Below are 25,606 nucleotides of genomic sequence, written 5' to 3'. Positions count from 1 at the left end.
AGATGACAATCAGGGAAAGGGAAGAATGAATAAAAGTCGGGCGAAGAAGAAGATGTGAGTGGAGTCATGAAAGGGAAAGATGAATGAAGCTAGAGGGGGCAGAGAGACTTAAGTCACACTCTGTGCCTGAAAGAGGCTCTGCTCAGCTCAGCCGGGGGGGAACAGAGGGGTGGAGGGGGCAGTTGGAAGGTGAGCAGATAGAGGATTACAGGTAAAACAAGGGAATAATAAGGCAAGGAAGAAAGAAGAGAGCGGCACAGAGGCTAGATGGATCACATAAACTACCTTGGTCATTACCCTGGTGCATGGTATTATTACTCACTGTTGTAGCCACACTTCCCTGGTGAGGAAGAAAGCCTTGCGAGTTGCGGCTGAGAAGGGGGAACTGCTGGACGACTGAGCCACAGCTGGACTGGCTCACGGTATTTGCGGCAAAGTAGAGGGGTCCCTACATAAGAGATTTATAATTAGCACTTGTATCGCATCACGTAATTTAGCGACTAGGACGATACGACGAAGGAGCCGAAACCATATTAATCCTGGCGGTCTTTATACCTGTTTACTCCATTGCTGGAAGACAGATGGCGCCGGGGTCAGACGTTCAGCGCGTCGTCAGCCAGTAAGAGCAAAGCGGGGTTTGGCTATTAGCTACGAGATAGGTGGATATCTTAGATTAGGTCCTCTGATACTGTGTCGGGATAAGAGAAGAGCAGGAATATTTATTTTGGGCGCAATTTTGAGTATCATGGAAGGGTTGGATTATTCATTCTTCTGCGTTGTATAATTTGCAAGACGCTTATAGTATGCAGATACTTGCAAGAGTATATATGTGGTGGAGGGGTATCACACCGGTACAACTATCTCCTTTCCAAATAATGTGCACGGTCCGGAAGGTACGAACAGGAAGGTGACCGGTGATCTTAGGCTCTAACTACTATAACCAGTTCGTCTGCTGGAACTGCATCTTGCTGATCGATATTTCATTCTGTGTATCTAGTGTATCTAGTATGTAGACTACACTAAACCCATGGAACGATTCTCCGTTGCGATCAAGGATCAAGCGGGAAATCTCGTGGGTCTATCGTACTACCCATGGGTCAGCAAGATCCTTATTTCCTCCACGGCTGAGGATGACCTACAGCAGACAAAGTTTATCAATTACAAAGATAATCATGAAACAGGACCCCATATTGCTGCTCCATGAAACTACTAGTGCTACTGCATGAGCTACTTTTCATGGTTTGATACTCTACCTAACAAAGTACGGAGTATCTACCGACCTACCTATTTATAACCTAAAGGTAGGTAGTAGTACTCAGGAAGAGCTAGTCGGTCAGCTTCCCCAGCCACAGTTGTCTACCCACCAATCAAATACAAATCTTGACAAGACAGCCGGTACTCCGTACTATGGTACCTTATGAATACTATCGCCAGTCAGCCCTGCCTGAGGCTGTGCAAGAATGTGCCTCCATATTTCTCCATCGCCATCACTTCCTCCCCTCTAAGCCTCGTTTCACCAACATCAAAGAAGAATGTTTCTCATCATGCAGTAGACACTGACCAAGCCCCAAATTCGCGTTCTCTGAGATCAATTGTCATCCAGGGAACCTTTTCAATTGATCGAGCCAATGCTCCCATAGTCAGACCCTTGATCGAGCTACTCATAGACAACTGTAGCCGCAAGCAACCTTTGAAGTCAAAACAAGCTTTTTATGCTCTGAGACAAGTAATCAGACCCTTCTTATCTGGATGTCCCACCATTAATCGGCTCTGAGCCTCTGACATCACAATGGGTGGCGGTGCTGAGCGCTGAAACAACGACCACCTCCTACTATATCCCGGGCAATAGTATGATTTACTCGGCTGATACGCTTAGAGTAGCCCTGGAATCTGAGCAGAAGGAAGAGACACTGATATGTATTTACAAGTTTGGATGCATTTTGAAACCCTATACAGCGTGATAGACAAGGCAGCTTTTCTGACAATAGTATAAATAAACCTTCACCGTTAAAAGCCATGTGTACATCTTCCCATAACAAAGAATAACCAAGCTCATAAAAATCTTTATAAGAAAGGAAGGATCTGCTGCTCCGCAGGTCGTCAGGCATGTCTGAATCCCCGGAACCAGCATAGTTACAAAGTCGAGTTAAGACATGAGGGTGGATATACCCGAAATGGTCAAAAAGTGAAGAAGAACAAACAAAATACAAGAATAAAGACGGGATAGAAATGCACAGAGCCTCTCCATAACCAAGAGACAAGGAAGGTCAGAAGAGACTGAAACAGAATGATAGTCAGAACAAAGGGAATTAAAACCAAGGAAGGTCGAGGAGAATTAAGCTCCAGTAAACCACGGAAATAGTGGTCAAGAGAAGAATAAAGACAGAAAAAGAAGAAATGAAAGTAGAGTCACCCAAAGAAAAGATCATAAGACACATAAACAAATTTCTCTATCCGTAGCATCAGCTCAAATATCTTGAGATGAGCAGTTATCAGTGAGCAGTGACTTCCACCGAGCGGAGTGATCCTCTTGAGCCACGACGCGGCGAGTCCTCTCCGCTGGCCAGTGTTTCGGTCGACTTCTTAGCAAGTTCCTGAAGACGTGCCATCACAACAGGCGAGTCAGAGTACAAGACAGTTCCCCTTGAGTACGTGCAAGGACTGGCCTTTTCCTCTTCCTCGGCGAAATCCTCGTGTGCAGCCTCCCGGGTAATCTGGGGGAAAGTCCGCAGGATGACATGTCGGCTGGGGTCGTTCATGGAACTGACGCTGCCCTCTTTCGGGGCCCCATATTCGTCCCAGCTATCATTAGAAACACCTTCGGCATCTGGAGCCGGAAGGCTAGCTATTATCAGTTCTCGTTCGACACGAGCGAGTCTCCAGGTCTCCGCCGCGAGTTTGACGATCTTGCGCACGCCGATGAGCAGGGAATCGAGATGTCGTGGGTCGGCGAAGTGTTTGATAAGATCGATGATTTCATCGACAATCACCGCAGCCACGACGTTGATCGACTGTTTCGCATCCGATGTGGTATACGCTGCCTTCAGTGTCTGTTGTCTCCAGAATGCTTCCCGTCTGACGGACTTGCGGCGAATGTCCATTGAAAGCATCTGGAAGAAAGTGTCCGCTTTGTCGTATCGCCTGCCCAGAGTGAACAAGAACGGCTGGAAGATCCGGTACGTCAAAGTTTTCGAGATGACATGCTGTACATATGCCGAACGCAGTTCCCGCGATGCTGGCGTATTATCAAGGAACGATGGGAGCTCCGGAGGAATCTTAGACAAGATGTCCTTGGGAGGATCAATCGGGAGGTACGTGAAATGCTCCTTGGACAAGGAAACGATAAGACGAGAGAGCTGGTCGAAACAGTCCAAACTAGATTTGAGATTCTTATCAGAACAGGTACATTTATAGCGTTACCGACATCTCATCGTGATCATTCTATAGACGAAACAATAGAGACAAAGGAAGTGTCAAGAGACAAGTATATGCGCTGAAAAGAAATCGACAAAGGAAAGAAGAAAAGAAGAAACATAAAAGAGCGTAGAGTTTCAGTCTGGCCATAAGAGAAAGAAGAAGAGTGAGAGGAAGTTGAAAAGAGAGAATATAGACAGAAAGGAAAAATCAATAGATGGAAAGACAGTCTGGCGCTGATGAGATGAGTCTCAACGCACTAGGTCACTTACAAGAATGAGTCTCCCTTGGTGCTCTTGAGGTCAGTTGCTTCTCCAAGACTGTGGAGTGTCTTCCTCAGCCTGTCACAATCCTTGCCCAAATTGTCGATTGTGGTGCGCATCCCCTCAACTGCACGTTCAAGCTGTTGCTCCTTGAGCAAGTTATCTTCCTCCAGCTTCTTGTTCTCGCGCTCGCAGTTGGCCAGCTCTTCACACTTGGCGGAAATCCGAGCCTCCAACTCAGTGCGTTCTTCAGTCCACTGCTGTTCCTTTTGATCCAGCTCCTTCTGCTTCTCATTGAGTGCGTTCTTTACGGAGTTTAATTCGGTCTGAGTCGACTCCAACTCCGCAACCTTGTCATCAAGCTCGGTCTTGGTCGACTCCAATGCCGTGACTTTGGAGTCAAGCTCCTCCTTTGTGGAGGCCAATTCGGCTTCCCTCGATGTCAATTCAGTCACGTTAGAGTCAAATTCGGCCTGCAGGGTGTCGTGCTTTTGCTGTAGTTGTTGTTTCTCCTTCTCGTATTCTGCCTTCATCGTCTCTTGCTGGTCGAGTAATTCCTTCTCCCGAGCTGCCAAAGCTTCCGCTGCCGCTTTCTCGTCTTCGGCCTTGATTTCCTCAAATAGTTCAGTCAACTCTTGCTTCTGATTTGCAAGAGCTTCCACTCTCTCATCCTTCTGACGTTCCAATTCTTGCTCGTGCGCCTCCTGCGCTTCTTTGATGTTCGTGTTCAGAGTGGCGATCTGCCCTTCCAGTTCAGACTTCGTTTGCAGGAGCTCCTGGTTGGACTTTTCCGCCGCGGCCAGGTTTTCCTCAATGTCCTTTCTCTTCTCCTCAAGGTTGCCTAGTTCCATTCTGAGTTCGTTTATGGTGTTCTTCAATTTCGTTGCTTCCTCCGCACTCTCGTTCGCTGCCTTCCTCATCTGGTTCTGCAGTGCTTCGATGTAGAAATCCTTGTGCATCAATGCCTGTTCATGTTGACTTTCCATCTGCTTAAATTCAGCCTCCCGAGATGCAAGCTTGCTTTTTGTGTTCTTGTACCCATCCAGCAGGCGGTTGATGTCCGGGATAGCCTCTTGAATTCTTTGGAGAAGTTCAATAGGCTCGTCGTGCTGCTCCTGAGGGGGTGAAATGGTTCCCCTGTCATTCACACCGTGCCCATTTGGCAACCCCATATCCCGGATGGCTTGAAAGGCCGACGCATAATGAGGATCTATTGAGCCGCGAGGAGTGGGACGCATATTTGGAGAGGGGTGGTGATAGTAAGGAGCATAATGAGGCATGTAACCAGCAGAACTCATCGCAGGTGATTGATAAGCAGTGGCATAGCTAGGAGCGATTGAGTGAGGCACGCTGGGGACTGGCGGCGGAGGTCCGAACGGCGTAGCGTGTGGCGAAACCGCTGGAGACATGTAGGGACGAGTAAGCGGACTGCTGGCCTTTGCATGGGGAGAGGCGGGTTTCGAGGCATGTCTCTGCGCGGGAGACGCTGGGTTCGCCATGACGGGCGAGGCGCCTCTATAGTGAGAAGATGCAGACTGTGGAATGGGCGAAGATGGCTTTGATGCAGGCGATGCTGTATGAAACGTAGGAGAGGCAGGTTGATTTACAGGAGATGCACTATGTAACGCAGCGGATGCCGCCTCTGAGGCAGGAGAGGCAATCTGGAAAACAGACGAGAACGCCGGCGGTTCGGAAGATGCTGCTACAGGTGCAGGAGATAGTGGCCGCGAGGACGAAGCTGGGTCCGATGCTCGCGAAATGGCTTGGTCCGCAGGTGGAGTAAGCTCTTGTTGAGAATTTGGGAGATCGACTTCAGCTTCGGCTTCTGAGGAAGGATTGGGTGCCGGGGAAGCAGCATTCGAGCGAGAAGACGCCGCTACGTACTCAGTCTCTGTCAGAGACGGCGATGGTAACGGACAAGCTGCTGCTGCTTCTGGAAACATGGGAGTCTGAGGTGCCGTGACTGGGGTCGGCTCTGGGGCGTCGGCAGCATCACTCTGACCACTCAGACCATGGTTACGCTCAGGATTCGTCTCAACAGTCTCTGTCTCTGTCGGAGGGTCCGGTACCGCTAATTCCTCCAGAATGGACTCGTGAGTCGCTTCAAAAACGTTCCTCACATCGTTCAATGTCTGCGGCTGACTCGAGATATCCTCTTGGCCCAGGTTCGTCGATGGTTGAGGGTCTTCCCAATTTTCAGTCACAGCCGAGGCTGTCGCTGCAACAGGTTGAGGGTGCGCCAGTTCTGGAACTTGTTCCGGGGCCTGTCCGTGTTCGGGGGCAGGTTCCGGGAGAGACTGTAGAGGAAGGTTTGATTCAAGTCCTTGACTTTCAGCAGGTTGAGGTTCGGCTCCAACCTCTGCTTGTAGTTGTTGATCTTCTTGATCAAAAGGAGGTTCGCTGTCGACCTCCGGCTGCGGCTGTTGGTCTTGCTGCTCAGCGGAAGGGGTCTCAGATGGGTTGTCAGACGCTTCTTGGGTTCTCCCCTTCTTATTCTTCTGCTTGCCCCCCGGTTTGCCTTTGCTCTTCTTGCCCGACCCTGCCATTGTGGTAGAGTGAGGCGTGGCCGAGTGCTAACTGTAGAAGAAGACGTGTCCCCAGTAGGTTGATTTCTGATGTAGTAGCGATAATTGTGTCAGCAGATACTCGATTGGGTTTGCTGCTGCTTCAGAACTGTACATTTGCAAGCGCGCTCGACGGGGTCTTAAGATATACACTGACTTGATATGGATACAGAAAGCTATAGGTCAGAAGTGATCAATCAGAAGGAGGAAGGCGAGTGATCAGCGATCAGGCGATGATGAAAGCGATGTAAAAATAAGCATGCATTCGGGGAAAAGAGTGATGAATTCCTAGGCGCAGTAAAGGCGCGCGGTGGGCACAAATAGTTGGGCCACACGAAGACAGGATCACACGGTGTCAGGAGTCTGCTCTGCAAGCAAGCAGACTATTCTGGAAACCGAGCCTGACGCCTACTACGCTGTGTTTGGAGCAACTGAAATGCGTGGGACAAAATATTCATGAGGGAGAATCCAGAGAGCAGAACAAGCCAGATAATAACCCTCGTCTTGAACCAAGCGCAAAAACACGCTGCTACACACGAGAAGGATCTCCACCAGCCTCTCTGAGGCAGAAAGCGGACCGAACCTTAGTCCAATACTAATCCGTATCCATGAGTCCTTCGAGTCACACCATAGTGCTGGTAGTTAGGCGACCTTAACACCCCCGTCTTGGGTGCTAAAGCGGTAATTGTAAAGAATGGGTCCGAAGCCGTCGGTTCCCGACCTGCACGGCCGAACGATCTTGGTGAAGTGAAGTGGGTTGGGCATCAAGATGAGACTGCATCTTCCGGGGTGGCAGGATCAATCATGAGCTAGAATGGCAACTCGGAAGGCTGCAACTTGAACCGATTGAGGGGAAAAAACAAATTGTCAAAGCCCACACGCGACACACGATCAAGTTGGATTCTGTCCTTGGGTGCTTCATTTTCCCATGGTGAAACTGCAGGCATGCGTGTCCTGCAAGTAGCTGCCTGTACTCGAGAGACCAAGAGGCAGGGAAAAGGATGTGGGGTTTCCACGCTAGAGACAACTGGTGGGATGGAGATCGATGACATGTCCCCTTTGATATCCAGACGTTTTGAAGCCTCTCTTAATGGCAACAGGGAAGAGCCCAATAACAATGGGCCCAATGGGAGCAGTGGGGAGCGCCAGTTAAATGTGAGGCAGTTAGTTACTCGGTTAGCATTTCAAAGCAAAGCAGTGACAGTCCAGCAGTCTAGTTTAGCAGTACCACCTGTAGTGCGGTGTGTATTGCAGAGCAGCCATTGTGAATGTGACAACGCAGAGACCCGCCTTTTTGATGTGTATGGAGTAGGAGCTAGAACGACCCCGAAGCATAGCCCGAATAAAGTAGTTCACTTCAGCATGTGTTGGTGCGTGTGAAATAGCAACCTTTTTTTTTTTTTTTTTTTTTTGGCTGGACAGCTGTGAGCATCCAGGCGGTCGAGGTGGCTGGGCTTGCATGACCGTTGATTGGAACGATGAAGAAGACAGAAATACGTTTTGAGCCTTGGCTCATCAGTAGTCGGGTTTGACAAATTATGAGTTGTAGCTGCTCTCTTTTAGTTACTAGCGTCCTCTGATTATTCATGCCCAAGTACTCTGGAGATAGTGGTGATGACAATCATCTAGTCTGTTGATAACATTCATTTCATGCCAGATAGGTTTAGTTCTAGGGCCCAAGATTAGGGCATCAGATTCCAGCTTCATGAGAGGAACAACAGCAGAAGGAGACTGGAGCAATCAGCGGTACTAAGTAAAGAGGCCAAACTTCCCGGTTAATACTGGCTATGCGATCTTGATTGAGAATATTTGAATGCATTCCGCTTGCTCGCAGATGACTGGATAAAATGCAGCAAAAATTCAAAAAATGGTCCCTACGAGGGTCGAACTCGCGACCTTGGCGTTATTAGCACCACGCTCTAACCGACTGAGCTAAAGGACCAGGTTGATGTACAAAGGTAGTCATTTATACCATGTAAGCTATTGCAAGAGGAGGAAGACGAGAAACTATAAAAAATAGCCTTGGCCAGAAGAGTGCTCGATTCTGACCGAGCTGCTGCGAGTCTGAGGCGGCGTGGATATTGTAAACATCTTGTCACAGAGGCCAATGCACCAACTGTTGGGGTCGATGGATATGTCCTGAGGTATTGGCCTTCTCCCAATCACGCCTGCATGCCTACAATTCGTGCGATGGTTGAACTTGACAGTTTCCAGGTGGTACATCCATCCAGATAGCGACGAAGATGTACATCACTGACGCCGTTGTGACCAGTCTCTTCATTGATAGCGACACTGTAGGCTATTTCGACTCCACTCTAACAGATTGCCTACTATTATGGTTCTTTCGAGGTAATTCAGGACCAACAGCTCAGCGGGAGGGACCCTCCTCGAACCGTCATTGGCACGGAGTAGGTATCCAGCGTTAACATGGTAACCTCAGCCATTGAGAGAAAAATTGCTAGAAAACTTATAGCGAACGAATATTATTCGCATACTCCTCTTTCTCCAGTATTTGCCTAGTAGACATTGGAGATCTAGTTTGAATCAGCGAGTTATAGGTACAGAAGACCTTCGTAGGTTGCGCTAAGCTTAGAAGGTAGAGTCATGTGACGTCCGGCGAACCGCCCTCGGCGGCTTTCAACCTCAAATCATCCGGCGACGGCATCATCGTCATTAATCGGCATTGCCAATTGTCTTTCTCCGCAACATGTCTTTCGCCAGACAATCAGTCGCTTCGGCGCGCCAGCTGCTGCGCAATCAGCAGCCCCGTCGCTTTGCCTCTCATGCCGCTCATGCCGAGCCTGTGAACGAGAGCTTCGGCGTACGTTCGATCTCCCCCGCGACAGAAATCGTCCTCGTCACTGACTGAAACTCTTTTATCTCTACAGCGCAGTTTCTATGTTACCATTGGTGCATTCGCCTCCGCCTACGTTCTTTACCGTCTGAGCAAGTCCACTGAGGAATCGGGCTCGCAATCGTGGATCTCCAACCTCATCCAAAAGTGGACTCCTTCGGAGAAGCTGTTTGAGGAGAGGAACGCCATTCACACGGCACTTATGGAGAAGGCCGCTCAGGATCGCCACCTGCTTCAGTCTCAGGGCCCTAGAGCCACTTTCGACTTAAAGCAGCCCGAGTACGTTTATATGAGCTCCCTATGTCTCGCCCAATGTACGAGCTAACGCATGGATTTTTGCATTTTCTAGAGTGAGCTTCAATACCTCTCCTCCTTACAATGTCCCTGCTGGTTCGTCCGTGGACCTGAGTGCTGTTGTTGCTCATTACGAGCAGCAGAACAAGCAGATGGAAGAGGCCCGCGTCGCTCGGATGAAGGACGGCAAGGTTGTGTCTCTATATGACTAGACAGAATTGACTCTTTCTTCAAGATCTTTTTAGAGCAATGTCAGGTGGCAGGCATAACAAGGGGGGCGTGTTGTACATATTACTTATTCATCTATGGTAGCCCCGTCAACGGTTCTTTTTGCCGTTTATCAACAGGTCTCGTTTTACCGCCGTTATGATGAAAAAAAGCCGGTCGATAATGCCTGCTAGTTCTTATGTTCATGCTGATATATATGCCTCATCCCAATGCAGTGATTATGTACTCCTGAGCGCAATCTTCAATATCACTCGACCGACACCTTCCGAGTTGATATTCACCTGTTCCTCCACATCCAGGTCATTACCATTGACATTTTTCAACACCATCAGAAACTCGTCTACTCCACCTCCCACGCCAAAATAGACCTTCTTCGCGGCTATGAGGGCTTTGCTCCGCTCTTGTTCAGTTTCAGACCGGCGAAGCAAGGCAATCAAGGTCGCAGAGAAGGGCTCCAGAGATGCCGGAGAGTATATCGTCTCACTCGCTAGGATCAATGTTTTCCCTTGGCCCTGTCCGTAACTGGAGAATACCAGGTCAACAAAGGCGGTGGACCAGGCACCAGAGATGAACTCGAAGGTGATCTTCCAGTTTGCGAGATCTTTCTGAAAGCTCTCCAGGAGCTCAGGCGTGATGTCTAGTTCTTCTTCATCGGGCTGGTCCCCGGACGAAGCTGCCTCCCTCGAAGGGGGATCCCGATGCGTGACTATGTAGTTCCAAGTCAAAAGCAGATTCGGAAGCGTGACTAGGCGGAGGACAGCAGAATTGTAATCTGCGAATGTGAAATGGATCTTGTTCGTCGCTGAGTCCGGTCGACACAGTGCTTGCGCGAAGAGAGTCAGTGACGGTACCGCAGTTCCAGCACCGAGCTACTTTTCCCTGTCAGCGTCCGTTCGCGCGGAGTAGGATGAAGTTGACGAACTACGGACCTCAATAATGTGCTGGTCCGCATCCTGATGGGACAAATCTTCACTAGCAACCAATTTGGCAAGATCCACCGCACATTCCCATGTCTTGAAGCCACCTTCGTAGAAATTGGGCTTGATATCCCCCTTCTCGAGCCCAGAGATAAGTTCCTCATTCTCATGGTCAGCGCTGTCTTCGGCCATGAGCTGAGTCCGAATGTCGAAGACTTCTCGACGGGCAAGGGTGAACGTCCTATCGTCTCCATGAGATGCATTTATTACGAGCTTGTTGTATGATATTTGTGATGGCAATGTAGAGATCTAGAACAAGGTTAGATTGAGCATATATCGCCGGTCATGAATTATCCTTCGCCGTCCTCTATTCCTCTCTCCCTCTTCGTCTCATCCGTCGCCTTCGAGCGCGACCCGTCTGTAGCTACCCGACTTTCTAGGAAGGAATCTAACAGAGTGACACATAACTTACCCATTCTCCCATATCATGTTTCTGAGGTTCCATTAATCTTCCATTGAGTTGGTTGCTGGCATGCTCCACAGCATTCATATCTCTCTCATCAACACCATTCAGGTCGTTCTCGTCAATGTCAATGTCATCCCCAGAGAAACCGAAGCTGAACGCCGATGTCATTGCGCGCTTATAGAATTATCTCTTTGCTACTAAGCAAAGGCTTGATTAACCTTGAACAACTTAGTCGACTTTTCTCAGGGAGAAGCTGAGCACAATATGACGAGAGTTTTATGAATTCTCAGTATAGCAGGTGTACTTGTATTCAGCAGACAATTATGAAAACGGGAATGTCTGCCTTTGATTCGTGAATATTGAAGAGTAACACCGTCCCACATCTAGTTCTTGAAGGCATGATCCAAAAATTTGCTGAGTATATTGATGACTAAGCGCGCCTAACATAACTAACTAAGTTAACTATAGTATCTTAAACTTTCACTATTAGATAACAATCGCGATTCATGACAGTCTTGAACCCGCACGTAAACATATAGTATGGTAGTCTATTATAGCTTCTCTATCCAAATGCAATATTTGTGCTAAATTCTCGCATGGAAGCCGGAGAGTCTAGGCCCAGCCCCCAAAACGAAATTCCATTAACATGACGGTTGTCTTCGTGTGTTGGGCTAAATCTATCATTTCAGCGTTATAATGTCGTCTATGCCTTGATTCACTCGCAATAACAGAAAAAAAATTAAGAAGATCCGTTCTCCATCTGCTGGCTAGCGAGAACAGCCTTCTCAAGAGCCTGGAGCGTATCGGCCTTGAGATCCTCTGCATCCTCAACACCGCAACTCATGCGGACGAGATCATCAAAGACACCAGCGGCCTCACGCTGATCCTTAGGAATGCCGGCGTGTGTCATGCTTGAAGGGACTTCGCAAAGACTCTCCACGCCGCCCAGACTCTCAGCAAGAGTAAAGACCTTGGTGTATTGGCAGAAAAGATGAGCAGCCTTCTGGCCTCCCTTGATACGGAAGCTCAGCATACCACCACCCATTCCCTGGCGGTGCTGCTTAATAGCAATGGCGCGATGGGGATGTGAGTCAAGCCCCGGGTAGTTGACAGAGATAACATGAGGGGACGCTTCCAGAGCCTTGGCGACGATTGTAGCGTTAGTCGTCGCCTCGCGGGCGCGCAGATGAAGGGTCTTGAGGCCACGGTGAGCGAGCCAGCAATCGAAAGGAGATGGAACGGCCCCAATGGCATTCTGCAGGAATGTGAGACGATCCTTCAGACTGTCAGAGTTGAAGGCTGCGACGCCCATGAGAACATCCTATATCTGGTTAGTAAACTGTCTTACCCGTAGACGATGCGTCACAACTTACTGAATGCCCGTTGATATACTTAGTGACTGAGTGCACGACGATATCGGCTCCGTGATCCAAGGGATTCTGGACATAGGGGCTCATGAAGGTGTTGTCAACCACCACGATGATGCCATGCCGGTGCGCAACGGCTGCTACGTTGCGAATGTCGACCAACCCAAGTGTGGGGTTGGATGGAGTCTCAATCCAAACCAGCTTGGTCTCGTCGGGGCGGATCAATGCCTCCACATCAACTTCAATGCAAGGCGAGAATGTTACATGAACACCGTGGGCCGAGGCGACCTTTGTGAAGTATCTGTGGGTTCCGCCATACACATCGGACACAGAGACGACGTGAGAGCCTGCCGCTAGGGACTGGAGGATGGTAGCTGTGGTCGCCGAACCGGATGAGAAGGCCAGTGCGTACTTTGCGTGTTCGAGGGCCGCAACAGCTTGCTCGAAATTATCACTAAGAAAGGTTAGCGCCTATTCATTCGCGCGATCATCTCAATTGTGTCTCGGGCAGTCACCTACCGGTTTGGGTTTGAGCTTCTGGTGTACTCATAGAGACCGACGGGGTTACCGACGCTGGTTTGCGCAAATGTTGTGGAAAGCGAAATCTATGTTAATGGTTAGTTCCTATCCTTCTCCATAAGTAGCGAAGGATGCTGCGCAATCCATTTGAACTCACAGGGGCAATGACGGCGCCAGTAGTGGGATCATGAGGCGATCCAGCGTGGACAGCTAAGGTGCCAAAGCGGCGGTCCTGTGCACCTTCGCCATTCTGAGTGTGGCCGTTGGAAGTTCCAGTCATTGTGAACGGTCGACGACGTTGAAGACGATTTGAGGGTTTGTACAATCAGGGAGAGAAAAGAAAGTGGGGGAGAGAAAGAATATAGAAGGATGAAATTTTATCGATAACCGATTTATTCGATCTAGTTATCAGATATTGAAAGAAACAGTCAAGAGGGGACAGTAGTATGAGATCACTCCAAAAAAAAAATCCAATAGGGCGCCGGACCTGCGTCCTCGTGTTTATAAGTCAGCGATTGACAATTAATAATAACAGACAACAAATATTAGACTGGAATGTGCGACGGAGAAACACAGACACATTAATGATTATCGATTACTACAAGAAGTATTATTTTCCCTGCCCTTCGGACTCCGATTTTTTCTTTCCCATCAAACTCTCTTGGGATTTCTTTTACGTTGCACTACAAGGCTACAGGGCGGAACTTGTCTCCATCTGAACCAGACGTTCCCGGCACTAACCGAGCATGTAGATTCAATTGATAATCAGATCCAGGACAACGTGGATCTTGCAGATATCATCTAGGCTAGATAGATTATTGGGTAGTGTAGAGAGGTATTGCTTGCTGACAGGCAGATGCATGCATGGATGTTTCACACCTACAGATATTAGGTATCTCCATCCTTCAGACCGAATAATCGTCATCACAATCTACAAATAGTAAGTTAATTAGGTTAACTCGTATACATCCCTCTGATGACAAATAGACATGGATATGGTAAGCTAGAACCTACTGTTATACTATCTGATGAGGTGATTTGTACTACAACTTTACGTGACACTAAGTACATACTCCTCTACAGAGTAGTACATTTTCATCTGAATCAGCAATCACGTCATTTCTGGACTTTTGTAATCATTTCTTGACTATCATCTCATGGTCATCATGCGACAGGCAATACGTTCAGTGCTGCCCTGTCCTCTATTCTAGCAACGCAATGATGGAAATCATTTATCAACTCCAATTCCAGCCCATTGTATCATCCGGCGTGTACATAAAGACAACATAAAAAGTCATGGGAGTACCCTCGCTAATCAACTCTCTCATCACCACCAGGACACGGGTCCCAAACCAGCCATTTGCATCGAGCCCTGAGTTTCATAATTAGCCAATTAGAGTTCACCAGAAATACAAACGCGAGGGCGCATACTATGATGGAGTAGGGAGGCTTTCGTTCAATGGTTGCGCCGTCTCCTAGATCTGGGGCGTTGGGAATCTGATCATGCCATTCCTCCATCTCAACTCTGAAACGGACAATTTCTCCTATGTCGAAGTAGAATGTTGAGCCATCTTCATTTTCCCAAACCCATACCTGATCGGCAATGTCACTGTTTCCTGGTGAGCCAATACGTACTTGCGACAGTCTGAAGAAAGACAGTTACTTACAATCGAGCACCGTCCAACAGAAGATCCGGGGGAATGAGAATGTCATTGAAAAATTCAACACCAACTGTTTTTGATTAGCATGATTAGTGACCGCGAGCTTGAGGCAGTTGCATACTCTTGATCCCCTGTTGAGTAGCACTTGAGATTTTGCCGAGTAGGATTTCTCCTTTGAACGGCCGGAAGACGATGAGCCGGAATTTGACTGTAGAGAATAAGTAAGCAGTTATCTTCAGTCAGGAAATCCTTCCAGACATACCGTTTACATTGACCAGGCCAGTGCCATGGCCTATTAAACCATCCGATGATTCTAACAAGTCATAGAATCCAATGCAAAGGCCAATTTTTTGAATGACCTGCACAAGCGAACCATGTCAGTCAAGGAGACTGCCACGTCGATCAGGGTGACTTCACCGTACTTTATTTGCATACTTTTCGTTGATATTGTCCTCGATTGCGACAGCGCTGTACTTGGAGAAGTCTTCAGGAGAGATCTGGATGAGATCTGAGACGGTTGTCTGCCTCACTGCAGTCAGCTTGTCTATTCATGACAAGATAAATTCAATTTGGTCAAGGACGTCTCTCAACTGACAAGAATGAACATTTTCGAATATGTTACAGGGGAACGAGGTATCGCATGAGCAGTGATCAGGATAGGTAGTTTCTATTTCCACACAGTCGCAGAGAGGATTAGCGGCAAGACAAAACCTGCATTCTAACCATATAGGACGCTGAAATAGGCCCCTTCTAAATTATGTTTCCAGTAATCACAGCTTCATGACATTATAGAAGTGTATTTGAATCTGCAACAAGAGAAGTTCAAAAGATCAATCGCGAATTACCTCGACCAATCGCATGTTGCGGATCCGGCCTGGTTGCTCTTAAATTTTCCTTGCTACGTTTGATAGCCAGAATCTAGCACGTGACTTCTCCACTGTGCCTTACTCGGGCTTTACAGTAAGGCAGTGACAGTTCGGATCTCGGAACGGAACAACAACTTTGGAGCTTCGGTCCTAACGAAGCGATCAGAAGTGGTCGGAGGTTTTCTCAGGTCTCCGGGACGGCGCGAGAGGATGGCATCGATGCTGTCACTCATTCGAGGGCCTGCAGAGATCTTCCCGCAATGAGCTCCCAGGGATTCTCATTTCCTCCCCCTCCTCCTCCCCCTCCTTCTTCTCAGCAACAGCAGCAACCTCAGTCAGCTTTTCCGTCTGGGCCTCCACAATACGGTTACGGTTCTTATAGTCAGCGAGGTGGACGAGGCGCCGGAGGGCACAACAGAGGTCGTGGCAGAGGGTTTGGGAATCGAGGAGGTCGGGGAGGCTCCTTTGTTCCCCACCATGCCAACCATACCCCGACCTATTCCTCTACGCCGTCATCTTTCGGTTATGGGTCGATAAACTATACCGGGCTTACGCCTCAATCTCAGCCTACTGTCTCTCGCAATATTCCATCGCCACAGATTGCGTCTTTGGGGTCACCAAGTTTTCAACACCAGTCCAATACATCCTCATACGCGTCCCCGCAACGCTTTTCACAGCCGCCAGTCATTCTCGGATCTCCATATCAGCCACAACCTAGCTATGATGCAGCTTACGCCCCCCCAAATGCGCAATCGAGTCCTCCGTACCCTTCTGTCGTGCATTCGACTCAACATACCCCTCAACCCGTACAAGCACCGATGATGAGTCCTCCAATGCGTTGGGGGTTTGAAGCGTCACCACCTACAGGAACATTTGCTAGTCCTCGGCGTAGCAATCAATGGACGCCGCGGCAATCTAGCACACACCAGAACCAATCTTCCTTTGGTGGAAACTCAATGAAATATGGCGGCAAGCGGGATCATGCGTCGGCATTTGGAGGAAAACCGCAAACAGTTGCACCTCGCGTTCCTGCACCGCCTCCGGTCCCAAGCTTCGGCAACCCTCTTCCTGTGAAGCCTCCTCCGGCAGTTGATGCTGCAAATCCGAGAAAAAAGAAAAGAAAGCACAACCAGTTAGGGCTTACGCCCAAAACCGAGGATCATGAATCGAGTGAGGAGGACGACGTGGATGAAGAATCCAAGTTGGCGCCTGCGGCGGCCGGTGCTACAGCGCCGTTGCGATTCACCTATAAAGGGCGGACGTCCACACTCCAGTCACCTACAGATATTGCCGCATGGATTGAGGAACGGAAGAAACGATTTCCGACGCAAGCAAAGTCTGAAGAGAAGAAAAAGGCCATGGACGAGGCTAAGAAAGCCCGTGAAGAAGCTCTGAACAACAAAAGGATTGAGAGGCAGGAGCAAAGACGAGCCCAGAAGGCCGCCAATAATAAACCAGAGAGCGTCATTGATCCGGCGGATGCGGCGGCCAAGGCGAAACGAAAGGCTGATAAGCTTCAACGCAAGTTGCTAAAGGAGCAGGAACGGGTAGCGAAAGCGGAGGCGGATGCCGAGCGGGCTCGGCTCGAAGTTGAAAGGCTGCAGAAGGTGGCCATGGAGGCGAGAAGAGGATCAGAGTCTGCAACGCAGAAAACTGAATCTCAACCTTCCGTCGCTGCAGAAAAGGTGGACACGGAGTCTGCTCAGAAATCGCAGATATTCGGCTCTAAGGACAACGACTCGGAGACAGTGGCTGTCCCTGCCGAGAGTTCTGTCTCATCAAAGGCCACTGGGACAATGGTAACAACGATGGAACCCGGTGACACGGTAGCGAGTCGAAACGAGGGATCCGCCGCATCGTCTTCCGATGATTCGGACAGCACTGACTGGACGTCATCGAGTGGATCTGACATTTCTTCGGATGCCGGCGAGAGCGATGATGATTCGGCACCCGAGGAAGTGTCTTCGCGCCGTGAGGGCCCGGAGCGGGTGGCACCACCGCCTCGAGTCAATAAGAAGAAAGTGTGTCGCCATTTCGCCCGCAACGGGCGCTGCTTGCACGGGGAGAAGTGCCATTTTCTACACGAGTTGCCGGAAAGAGGCGCCAAAACAAAACCGGTGGAGAAAAAAGGACGGAGGGGACTCTTCCAAGCTGTAAGTATCCTTAGTCTTTAGCAAAAAAGGAAAATGGCATTCTTTCGGCCATTCAAACGCTAACACGCAATCTGCTAGCTGATCGAACGCCAAAAAGAGGACGAGGATCGGAGAGCCATGGAAGTGATTGTATGGCTGGGAGAGAATGGATTTCTCGATGCGCCAGAGGCCGAGGAAAGGGCGACTGGACACTCTCATACTGATGGGAACAGAGATGAGAACCGGGACTCTCAGGAGACGAAAGACACAGTTGCTGCTGTCTAGGTGTTGGAAAGACATGTTCTATATACCATCGGCGCCTTGTACATAAAATCCGTATACGAATTAGCTTCAGAACCAAATAGAGCCCTGAGTCTTTCAGCCTGCGCATTGAGACTGTCGCAGCAAAGGACGCCAGACTTGAAAGTTGACCAAAGTGAAGTCTATCATCGACTATTTGTGGTCCCTAGGACACTCCCTCTCAGAGGGACGCATCCTTACCATATCGCAGATGTCCTTGTTTGGAAGTCGTATTGAAAATCATAATACCTAAAGGCTTCATACCCGTACCGTAAGGTACCTTAGCCTGGTATTTACATTTAGATACCCCAACTTATGGCGGGATGATCAATTTGGTTAAACACCATGGTCGCACAAGGTTACCTACGAGTAACAGACATGTATCTGGTTGACGTGAAGAAATACTTTTGTATGTTTCCATACTACGTTTAAAGTCACCACAGGAATTGAGGAGTAGAAGATCGCTCAGATTTTGGGTTTTCGGGTGCTAGGTGCTCCGGGATAACCGGAGCTAAACAAACATAACTCACTCATCTACTGTGAATCCGAGGTAAGGTATGGTTATTCTTAGCAACACATATCAAAATCCTCTGTTCCTCCGCTTCTCCAAGACCCTTGGATAGTTCGATCCCATGGTTCATTGCCACCACAACATCGAGGATTGATAGGCATCTAGTTACATACCTTCGTTAGGCCTTTGCGACCTTAGCGTCAACTAGCTGGGGCCCCGACCGGGCTTTCGTCGGAATTACTGGATCCTTCTCGACCTACTTATTTGGCTAAGCGAATGACTACGACTGACTCGGTCTAGCTGAACAAACGCCTTTCCCTAGAATGGGAGCGACTAAGTCTGGCTCGGATTAGCCTCCTCGATGGCGTTATGCCCATTTATTCTGATTTTGCCTCTTCCATTCGGGGGGCTGTGAACATACGGTCGACGAGGCCGTTCTATTGGCTCTTCCTCGAGGATGACTGGCTCGTGGCTTCCTCACCATCTAACTACTGGCGCGAAATCTACGTAAATCCTTCCATTAGTTTATCCAGGTCCCCCCAAATGAGATGAGTTGACCAGGTTCCTTGGGTGTAGCGGAAGGTTAGGTAGAGTTCTACTAGCCTAGCTCTTCCGGTTATTATTACTCGGTCCTATCTCCCCTTCTCCTCTTTCTTCCCTTTTTCTCCTTACTCTCCCTCCAGTCGATCTTTGCATCATACTCAGCTTTCTGTCTGTCTTTAAACCCAGTCAGAGTCCATTCCTTGCATTGAATACGTATATTCCTTCGTTACGATCTTCCGGAATACTTTATCTTAGCCCCCGCTTTGCTACCTCTTTTTCGGGAATTTATATATAATAGCGTCAACAAAAGTCTATACTTGGGTCAACATGCGTTCCATCATCTTCCTGTCTCTCAGCGCTCTCGCCGCCATCGCAGTTGCAGCTACCAAGGAGAATCCTTTCAACATCCCTGCCAACGGTTACGAGTTCACTGCTGGTGAGCCTACTACTTTGACCTGGGACCCTACCACCAGTGGAACTGTCACTCTCAAGCTTCAATGGGGCGACGTTTTCACTCCTGACTCTGGCTCAACCATCGTCTGTGAGTGTCTCGGATTGAAACGAGTCTGGAGCGCTGCGCATATGCTAACGTACCCTAGCAAGCATTCCCAATTCCGGAAGCTACACCTGGAATGTTCCTTCTAACATCGCTTCTCAGCCTGATTACACCGTTGAGATCATTTCCGATGAGGATACTTCCGAAACCAACTACTTGGGCCGTTTCACGATTGCAGGAGCTACTGGTGTTGCGTCGAGCACGGCTGCTGCCACTACCACTAAGACCGCCTCTACCACTAAGACCGCCTCTACCACTGAGACCTCTACTACTACTAGCGGAACCCCTACCATGACCACTGTGACGTCGACCACTGCTTCCCCCTCCAGCAGCTCTTCGACCACCAGCAGCTCGTCTACAATTGAAACTTCGACTACTACCACCCGGGCTTCTCGCACGACCGCCACTGCCTCGCCTACTTCGGTCCCCAACGCCAATGGCGGTGTCATCAACCGGATCTCCGGTGGCATGATGGCGCTCGTCATGGGTGTGATTGCATTCATGTAAGCAGCATACCTTGCGAGATTCTGGCGGCGAGTCACATCACTGCGATCGGGCTCGATACATTCGAATATATAGCTTTTGGCGTGTCCATTTCCTTTTTCCTTTGCACTTGCTTAGGCTCGAATATGGCTGGATTACCGTTCTTGGGTATCTACAGTTCGTTCCTGGCCTGCGGATGGACAAGTTGTAACATCTTTTTTTCGTGTCCGATTCTCTCTATTCCTTTCGGGCGATGCTTGGAGATTCATACGGTCGCGTTACCCTAGTGGTCATTATTCGTTATTGGGACCAAGGACTCTCGTCTGTTCGGGCACACTTTTTGTATGGTATGTAGATATGTTTACATTGTAATGAATGACTTGCTTTGGCCTGCAGGAGAATGCGAGTAAACAATGGAGTTTTGTAAAATCATCTGCATATTCTAAGATTCTAAACCTTCTGGCCCGTTCAAGAGACAATGAGGCTCTGCTGTAGCCGACGATCTTCAGGAACTACTAGTAGTATGAGTCGAAGATAACGCGGGGAATCGGTCGATAGTCTGTTGCAATCATAAGCCCAATACATTTCAGAACCGAACTGATGGTTTGGATGTCGGATTTTCATCTTATTTTTGTCACAGTGATGCCTCATCGGATGGCTGTGGGTCTCTAGCCGAAAGGACCGCTAGCAGAGTGGACATAGTAATATGACTCGGCAATTGCATTGCATTTACAGCCTCCGGCTTAAATTATGAGAATTCCCTTCTGGTTTCTGGCGAAGCTGATCCCTAACTACCTTAGGATCCAAGTCAAAGCTACCTACCTATGGGATGAGCTGACCTTCTGTCAGCCATTACCTACCCACTACTCCATACGCCAACGGGCTATACGGGCTTAAAACATCGATATTTGCTCAAGCCATGATTAGTCGGTAGGCTGGCGGATTTTGAGTATTGGTGAGCGTCTGTGTCAGTCATTCTGCATTAGTACGGAACCACGTAGCTACTATAGATGTACATGCCTGCATAAGCATGTGAGACTTGCGCTTGCGCGACTAACCTAGGTGCTGCTTCCAATCTCCAGAGGTTTTCGTATTGACATGATTGTATTTTACTTGAATTGTATATTACCGTACCGTTTGTACTGAAAGTAAGGTACCGATATCAGAACGCTTCTCCCAGACATCGATGACTGAGGACTGGCGGTTTGATGATGCGAGAAGCCTGGATGGATTGGCCTGAGCTAGAGGGAAATAGATCTGTGCCTGCAATTTCTTGTCGTGCATTGTGACTGGATACCTACCTTAGTAGCTTGCACGTTACCTACATACATCCTACGAGGCTGCAGGCTGCTGCGAACAGCACGTGAAGATGACAGAACCCTTGTGTCGTGCGACATGCCATGCTTTGTACTTACTCATCGAGCGAATAGGGGCTTCTGAGCTTATTGTCTATCACTTCCGATTAACATTAAAGATGCTAATAATGCCACTCACAACACTATAGGAGCACAGCTCCCAAGGTGATCTCTTAACTATCTGAGACGGGAACATAAAATGACTGGAAAAAGCGGGCCCGAAAGGAGCATAGCATCATCTGTCATGCAGACCGAAGAGAAAAAGAAAAGGCAGTTCTACGCGGCAACCCATTGGGGACAGACTCGCTTGATGAACTTCATGAACTTGAAGAACCCCACGGCATACTCGACATTGCCGTGAGGATCAACTGTTCGCTCTGGAAAGGCTATACCAGCACCATATAAGCCCTTAACGAGTCGTCCACGTTGATCGTAGAATCCGCCGGTTTCATGATCAAAGTCCGGCTCCAATGGCGAACCATTCACAGAGAGCTCTGGCAGGGGATCCCGAGTGAAGCCAATGGCCTGAACGATGTGAGTGCAGAAGGGTAACTGCAACTTAAACTGTGCCATCTCTTTACCACTGCTGCAGTCGACCTTGGTGATGAAACGACCTGCCTTGGACGTGGGTAAAACTTCATCTTCGAGCTGCTGGCGAGCAAAATCCGCAGCAAGACCCTTAAGACCGGTGTTATCTCGGAGGATCCAGCCGTCCATGTACTCGGCATACCGAAGAGGATGCCGGGTAAACCACTTGATGCGGAGCTGGGGATGAGAACTGCGGGCCAAATCTACCAGGTTGAGCAGAGCCAGAATGGCACTATGAGAAGCCCCTACAACGGCGATGGTCAAGGGCGTGTCTCGTGGAAGGTACGAGGCGAGTTCACTGGGCTTCAAAACAATGTCAAGGTCCAGCCTCTCAATGTTGTGCCCAGGAACAGGGATCGGAGCAGTTGTCGGTGATGACCCCGTACACAGGATGAGTTTAGGTGTCTCAACTTCAAACTCGTCGGACGATCCTTGACTTTTGATCCGTACTGTCCAGGAAGAAGTCTATGGAACCGGGAAATGAAAAGTATTAGCAATCTATCCAATTTCTCTCTCATGTTGCCCTCCTTTGGGACTCCAAATGCGGGATCTCAAACTAACCTTTTCCGCCAGATTGGCAGCAACGACGTAACCCTTGCATTGTATAACCCGATCCAATTTCACAATGCCCTCTGTTAAGGCCTGAACCATGTCTGCACCATGCTGCAACAGACATGTTTGATCTTGGTCAAGTTTCGCTACCGTCGTGAAAGCATTGGGCATGCGTGTACTACTGATGACTGCACGGAATGGCTGGACACCTGTGGCATACGCTTGGAAGAAGGAGACTTTGGTGTTGCTGGACAGAACCCGAACAGTCAGCCATAGAGTTCCTCCCCCGAAGCTTGCTCGGTCTGCCAAGCGCGTAAAGAGCCGGCAATAGTCGTGCTCACCTAGGAACCTCCCGGTATTTCCTGCCCACACGTCCGGCTTGAAAGTACGGATCAACCCAGGCAATTTTCCCACCAAGTTGCCTCTCCAGGAGATTTCCAACCACGGCCAGACCGGCAGGACCGGCTCCCACGACAACAGCAGCACATTTCTGAGGCGGATTCATCATTGTTGAACGATTTGGAGATACAGATGCAGAGAGCTGCGTAAATGAATTTTTATAGGACAACTCTGGAATTACCACATGAAGATATTTCGAGGGAGGTACTGAAGAATCATAGGGAGGGTGCGAAGTAGTAGGGATTCTGCCAGATGGTTAGAATCAGAGCCCGGCGTTTTTCTCGGTGAAAACAGCTATCAAGCGTCGTGACACCTTCCCCTCAGGAAAGAAGGGGAGCCCGACGATCATATACATCGGGAAACGGCGAGCAAAGGGACGCAGGATGACAACAGCGAACAGTAAAACCGCATCGCACACGCTTGGCAGGATTCACTGTTTACCGCTTGTCCAGTCCATTGATATGGGGATGCGTAACAAAAACGGCTTGAAAGCGCGAATCAGGCGTCTCGGACGATAGAACACATAGTGCGGACGTAATCAACCGTCCATAGAGAGCAAGGAAAGCCACGGATCATGCGGTGATAACAATCCTAAAGGTACTAGGATACTCCATTCCCAACTCCCTGTCTCGTAGACTCAAGATGTCGAAAGCCCGGGCATAGATGAGCAATCGGCGACTGAAACTGACTGCTGAGTGGTTGAAACTATGATGGTTGCGCAACTGATGCACCAGGCCCCACTTGGAGTTTGTGAGTGAATCGCCGACCGAGACGCTTTCCGTCGGATCGGGCAAGAGAGAATATCACGAGGGGAAGTGCTCGGTGTCGCCCTTCATCAAGGGGACAACGAGGGATCCCATGCAGTTCATGACTGTCACGAAATATGACCGTCGCAGGTTAGACGGACATTAATTTCATTCATGATGGGAAAGGAACAGCTCCCAAGGGCGCTGGTAGTGAAGGAGGATCCAGAGTCCTTATATTCCAGCACGCGAGAACCATGCACGGACAGTCTTGGCGCGATTGCGTGATTTCGACTAGAATGAGGTTATTACTGTTTGCCTGATTGGGAAGGTTGCTGCTATCTCAGGCGTCTGCAGAAGATGCGGATTTGACATTAAAGGGTGTATATATTGAGCAAGGGTTGGGGGTCACTTCTGTGCACCAGCTAGCTACCTTAGGGTTTGATCAAGTATCTCCTTTTTTTATATCATTTCACCTATACTCAATATAACATGTGCTGTTGCATTGCCGTGTTGTCTCTTTGGAAGCTGCTCGGGCTACGACTATTGTAAGGCATGGAAAGCTCGTGACAAGGTCTCGATTTGAACCCCGAAAGCTGGAAGAATGTACATTCGCCATCTCATGATTACACGGCCCAGAATACCCGGACAGATATAAATTCGACATGGTTTGACCATCCGGGAAATCGTGCTCGTCCCCAGACAGCAATGGAGTCTCCCACGCTCAAGGTCCGGACTACACTCCCATCCAGCGTCGCCCGACCACGACCTTGCGAACGCTCAATCTCTTCGGCGTCAGCAGATTCGGCTTGGATGTTGTCAAGGTAGTGCCAAGTGATTGTATTTTCTTGTGTCTGTGATACTGCGGTCTTATTCATCTGAAGTTTGCCAGGACCTGGCAAGAAATGTGAGTGCTGGGGGCCGATCGGTTCCTGACGCTCCCCTTGGCCAGTGGGCTGGGGGTACACCTGCGATTCTGTTTGGTTACCATCTTGGGGGTTTGCATGTATGATCTCGACATCGAACCAGGTATATGACCCGTCGTAGGGGCTTTCACCTCTAGGACCACCACCCCAGCCCTGGTCATGAGACAAGATTGTGAAAACAATCTTGCGACAGGGATGTACGGTCTGATGAGGAAGTACATTTGGGGATGCGCTTCCCAGTGTCTATCGATAGGTCATAAGATATCAGTGTCCATTATAGATAGAAGAAATGGAGGAATTGAAGGCTTGATGATCGCCAGCCGCAGTCAAGGCAAGGTCTGCAACATACCGCCTCATCATAACACAACGGTGCCGTTCGTAGCAGCTCTCGGTCATGATCCTGTCTGATAATAGTCCTTGTGTCCATCCTAGCCTCGATTGAGGGCCAGTATTCGGCAGCCTCCATAATCATGTCCACAATCTCCATTGGCAACCCTTCCGAGATGACCTTCCATCTCAAAATATGCCGAACCTTGAGCACATCAAATACACCGGGATAGAAAATATCCGAATCTGTGTCTTGCGCTGGCTCGCTCGAAGAAGGGTTTGTATCGTCCGAGTCATTAAACGGCGGTTGACGAGGGGAACGGAAGCGGCGCATAATGGACGGGAACATCATATGAAACTGAAACCAATGTTGTAAAATGCGAGGGTATCTTTAGAGAATCTGAAAAGACGGCTACGTAGACAATAATTCAATATGTTTTGGAGGAAGTGTTCGGGCCAACCCAGGCATCAATAATAAAGGAGTTGTCCTGTGCCCAGTCGAATGACACTGCGCAACGATTAAGGTCAACGCTGGTTGAAAAGCTGGTGATTATAGATTTGGATAAAGATAGACAGGTCTCATAGATGACTCCCCATGGCAGTTTTGCCTTTATTGTGCCCCAAAGGCGAAGTCAGAATATTTGCCGTTTCCCCACGTCAGGGCGGGGAGTTCAGGGGACTGTGGGTAACTCAGATCTCTGACGCTTATCAGTATCAGATATGTCTGGCCAGTGGCTTAGATGCACAAATGACGGCCCCAGGCTAGGACTATAATAAT

The 25,606-nt window shown here is 49.1% G+C and overlaps 9 protein-coding genes and 1 non-coding gene across 10 annotated transcripts; 3 read left to right on the top strand and 7 right to left on the bottom strand.

Annotated features, from left to right (window-relative positions):
- Window positions 1-2,492: 2,492 nt before the first annotated feature.
- On the bottom strand, window positions 2,493-6,223 carry ALT_9337 (uncharacterized protein; the record flags this gene model as incomplete). The annotated part of the gene is made up of 2 exons (XM_033561969.2): window positions 2,493-3,375; window positions 3,687-6,223. 2 exons carry the CDS (start codon window positions 6,221-6,223, stop codon window positions 2,493-2,495), a joined length of 3,420 nt encoding a protein of 1,139 aa, XP_033417860.2.
- A 1,886-nt stretch (window positions 6,224-8,109) lies between these two features.
- Window positions 8,110-8,183, bottom strand: ALT_t198. The gene has a single exon. It is a non-coding gene; the product is annotated as a tRNA-Ile (tRNA).
- Window positions 8,184-8,948: 765 nt separating this feature from the next.
- Window positions 8,949-9,601, top strand: ALT_9336 (putative NADH-ubiquinone oxidoreductase 178 kDa subunit; the record flags this gene model as incomplete). The annotated part of the gene is made up of 3 exons (XM_033561970.2): window positions 8,949-9,062; window positions 9,130-9,374; window positions 9,445-9,601. The coding sequence occupies 3 exons, from the start codon at window positions 8,949-8,951 to the stop codon at window positions 9,599-9,601; spliced, it is 516 nt and encodes a 171-aa protein (XP_033417861.1).
- A 234-nt stretch (window positions 9,602-9,835) lies between these two features.
- Window positions 9,836-11,168, bottom strand: ALT_9335 (protein-histidine N-methyltransferase; the record flags this gene model as incomplete). Its single annotated transcript, XM_033561971.2, has 3 exons — window positions 9,836-10,486; window positions 10,547-10,843; window positions 11,007-11,168. The coding sequence occupies 3 exons, from the start codon at window positions 11,166-11,168 to the stop codon at window positions 9,836-9,838; spliced, it is 1,110 nt and encodes a 369-aa protein (XP_033417862.2).
- A 571-nt stretch (window positions 11,169-11,739) lies between these two features.
- On the bottom strand, window positions 11,740-13,166 carry ALT_9334 (cystathionine gamma-lyase CYS3; the record flags this gene model as incomplete). The annotated part of the gene is made up of 4 exons (XM_033561972.2): window positions 11,740-12,321; window positions 12,374-12,821; window positions 12,887-12,972; window positions 13,044-13,166. 4 exons carry the CDS (start codon window positions 13,164-13,166, stop codon window positions 11,740-11,742), a joined length of 1,239 nt encoding a protein of 412 aa, XP_033417863.2.
- A 1,047-nt stretch (window positions 13,167-14,213) lies between these two features.
- On the bottom strand, window positions 14,214-15,154 carry ALT_9333 (DNA-directed RNA polymerase III subunit RPC25; the record flags this gene model as incomplete). Its single annotated transcript, XM_033561973.1, has 7 exons — window positions 14,214-14,258; window positions 14,318-14,495; window positions 14,554-14,617; window positions 14,669-14,755; window positions 14,810-14,906; window positions 14,970-15,068; window positions 15,143-15,154. The coding sequence occupies 7 exons, from the start codon at window positions 15,152-15,154 to the stop codon at window positions 14,214-14,216; spliced, it is 582 nt and encodes a 193-aa protein (XP_033417864.1).
- Window positions 15,155-15,673: 519 nt separating this feature from the next.
- ALT_9332 (CCCH zinc finger protein) lies at window positions 15,674-17,830 on the top strand (the record flags this gene model as incomplete). The annotated part of the gene is made up of 2 exons (XM_033561974.2): window positions 15,674-17,566; window positions 17,645-17,830. 2 exons carry the CDS (start codon window positions 15,674-15,676, stop codon window positions 17,828-17,830), a joined length of 2,079 nt encoding a protein of 692 aa, XP_033417865.2.
- Window positions 17,831-19,226: 1,396 nt separating this feature from the next.
- Window positions 19,227-19,962, top strand: ALT_9331 (GPI anchored serine-threonine rich family protein; the record flags this gene model as incomplete). Its single annotated transcript, XM_033561975.2, has 2 exons — window positions 19,227-19,440; window positions 19,499-19,962. The coding sequence occupies 2 exons, from the start codon at window positions 19,227-19,229 to the stop codon at window positions 19,960-19,962; spliced, it is 678 nt and encodes a 225-aa protein (XP_033417866.2).
- Window positions 19,963-21,569: 1,607 nt separating this feature from the next.
- Window positions 21,570-22,941, bottom strand: ALT_9330 (uncharacterized protein; the record flags this gene model as incomplete). The annotated part of the gene is made up of 3 exons (XM_033561976.2): window positions 21,570-22,346; window positions 22,443-22,680; window positions 22,775-22,941. 3 exons carry the CDS (start codon window positions 22,939-22,941, stop codon window positions 21,570-21,572), a joined length of 1,182 nt encoding a protein of 393 aa, XP_033417867.1.
- A 1,260-nt stretch (window positions 22,942-24,201) lies between these two features.
- Window positions 24,202-25,177, bottom strand: ALT_9329 (uncharacterized protein; the record flags this gene model as incomplete). The annotated part of the gene is made up of 2 exons (XM_033561977.2): window positions 24,202-24,744; window positions 24,851-25,177. 2 exons carry the CDS (start codon window positions 25,175-25,177, stop codon window positions 24,202-24,204), a joined length of 870 nt encoding a protein of 289 aa, XP_033417868.2.
- Window positions 25,178-25,606: the final 429 nt, after the last annotated feature.

This window comes from Aspergillus lentulus (genome assembly GCF_001445615.1).
Source record: "Aspergillus lentulus DNA, contig: Alt17, strain: IFM 54703, whole genome shotgun sequence".
NCBI classification, from domain to species: domain Eukaryota; kingdom Fungi; phylum Ascomycota; class Eurotiomycetes; order Eurotiales; family Aspergillaceae; genus Aspergillus; species Aspergillus lentulus.
Note: the sequence above shows the minus strand (reverse complement) of the source record. Positions and strands in the feature narration are given on the sequence as shown.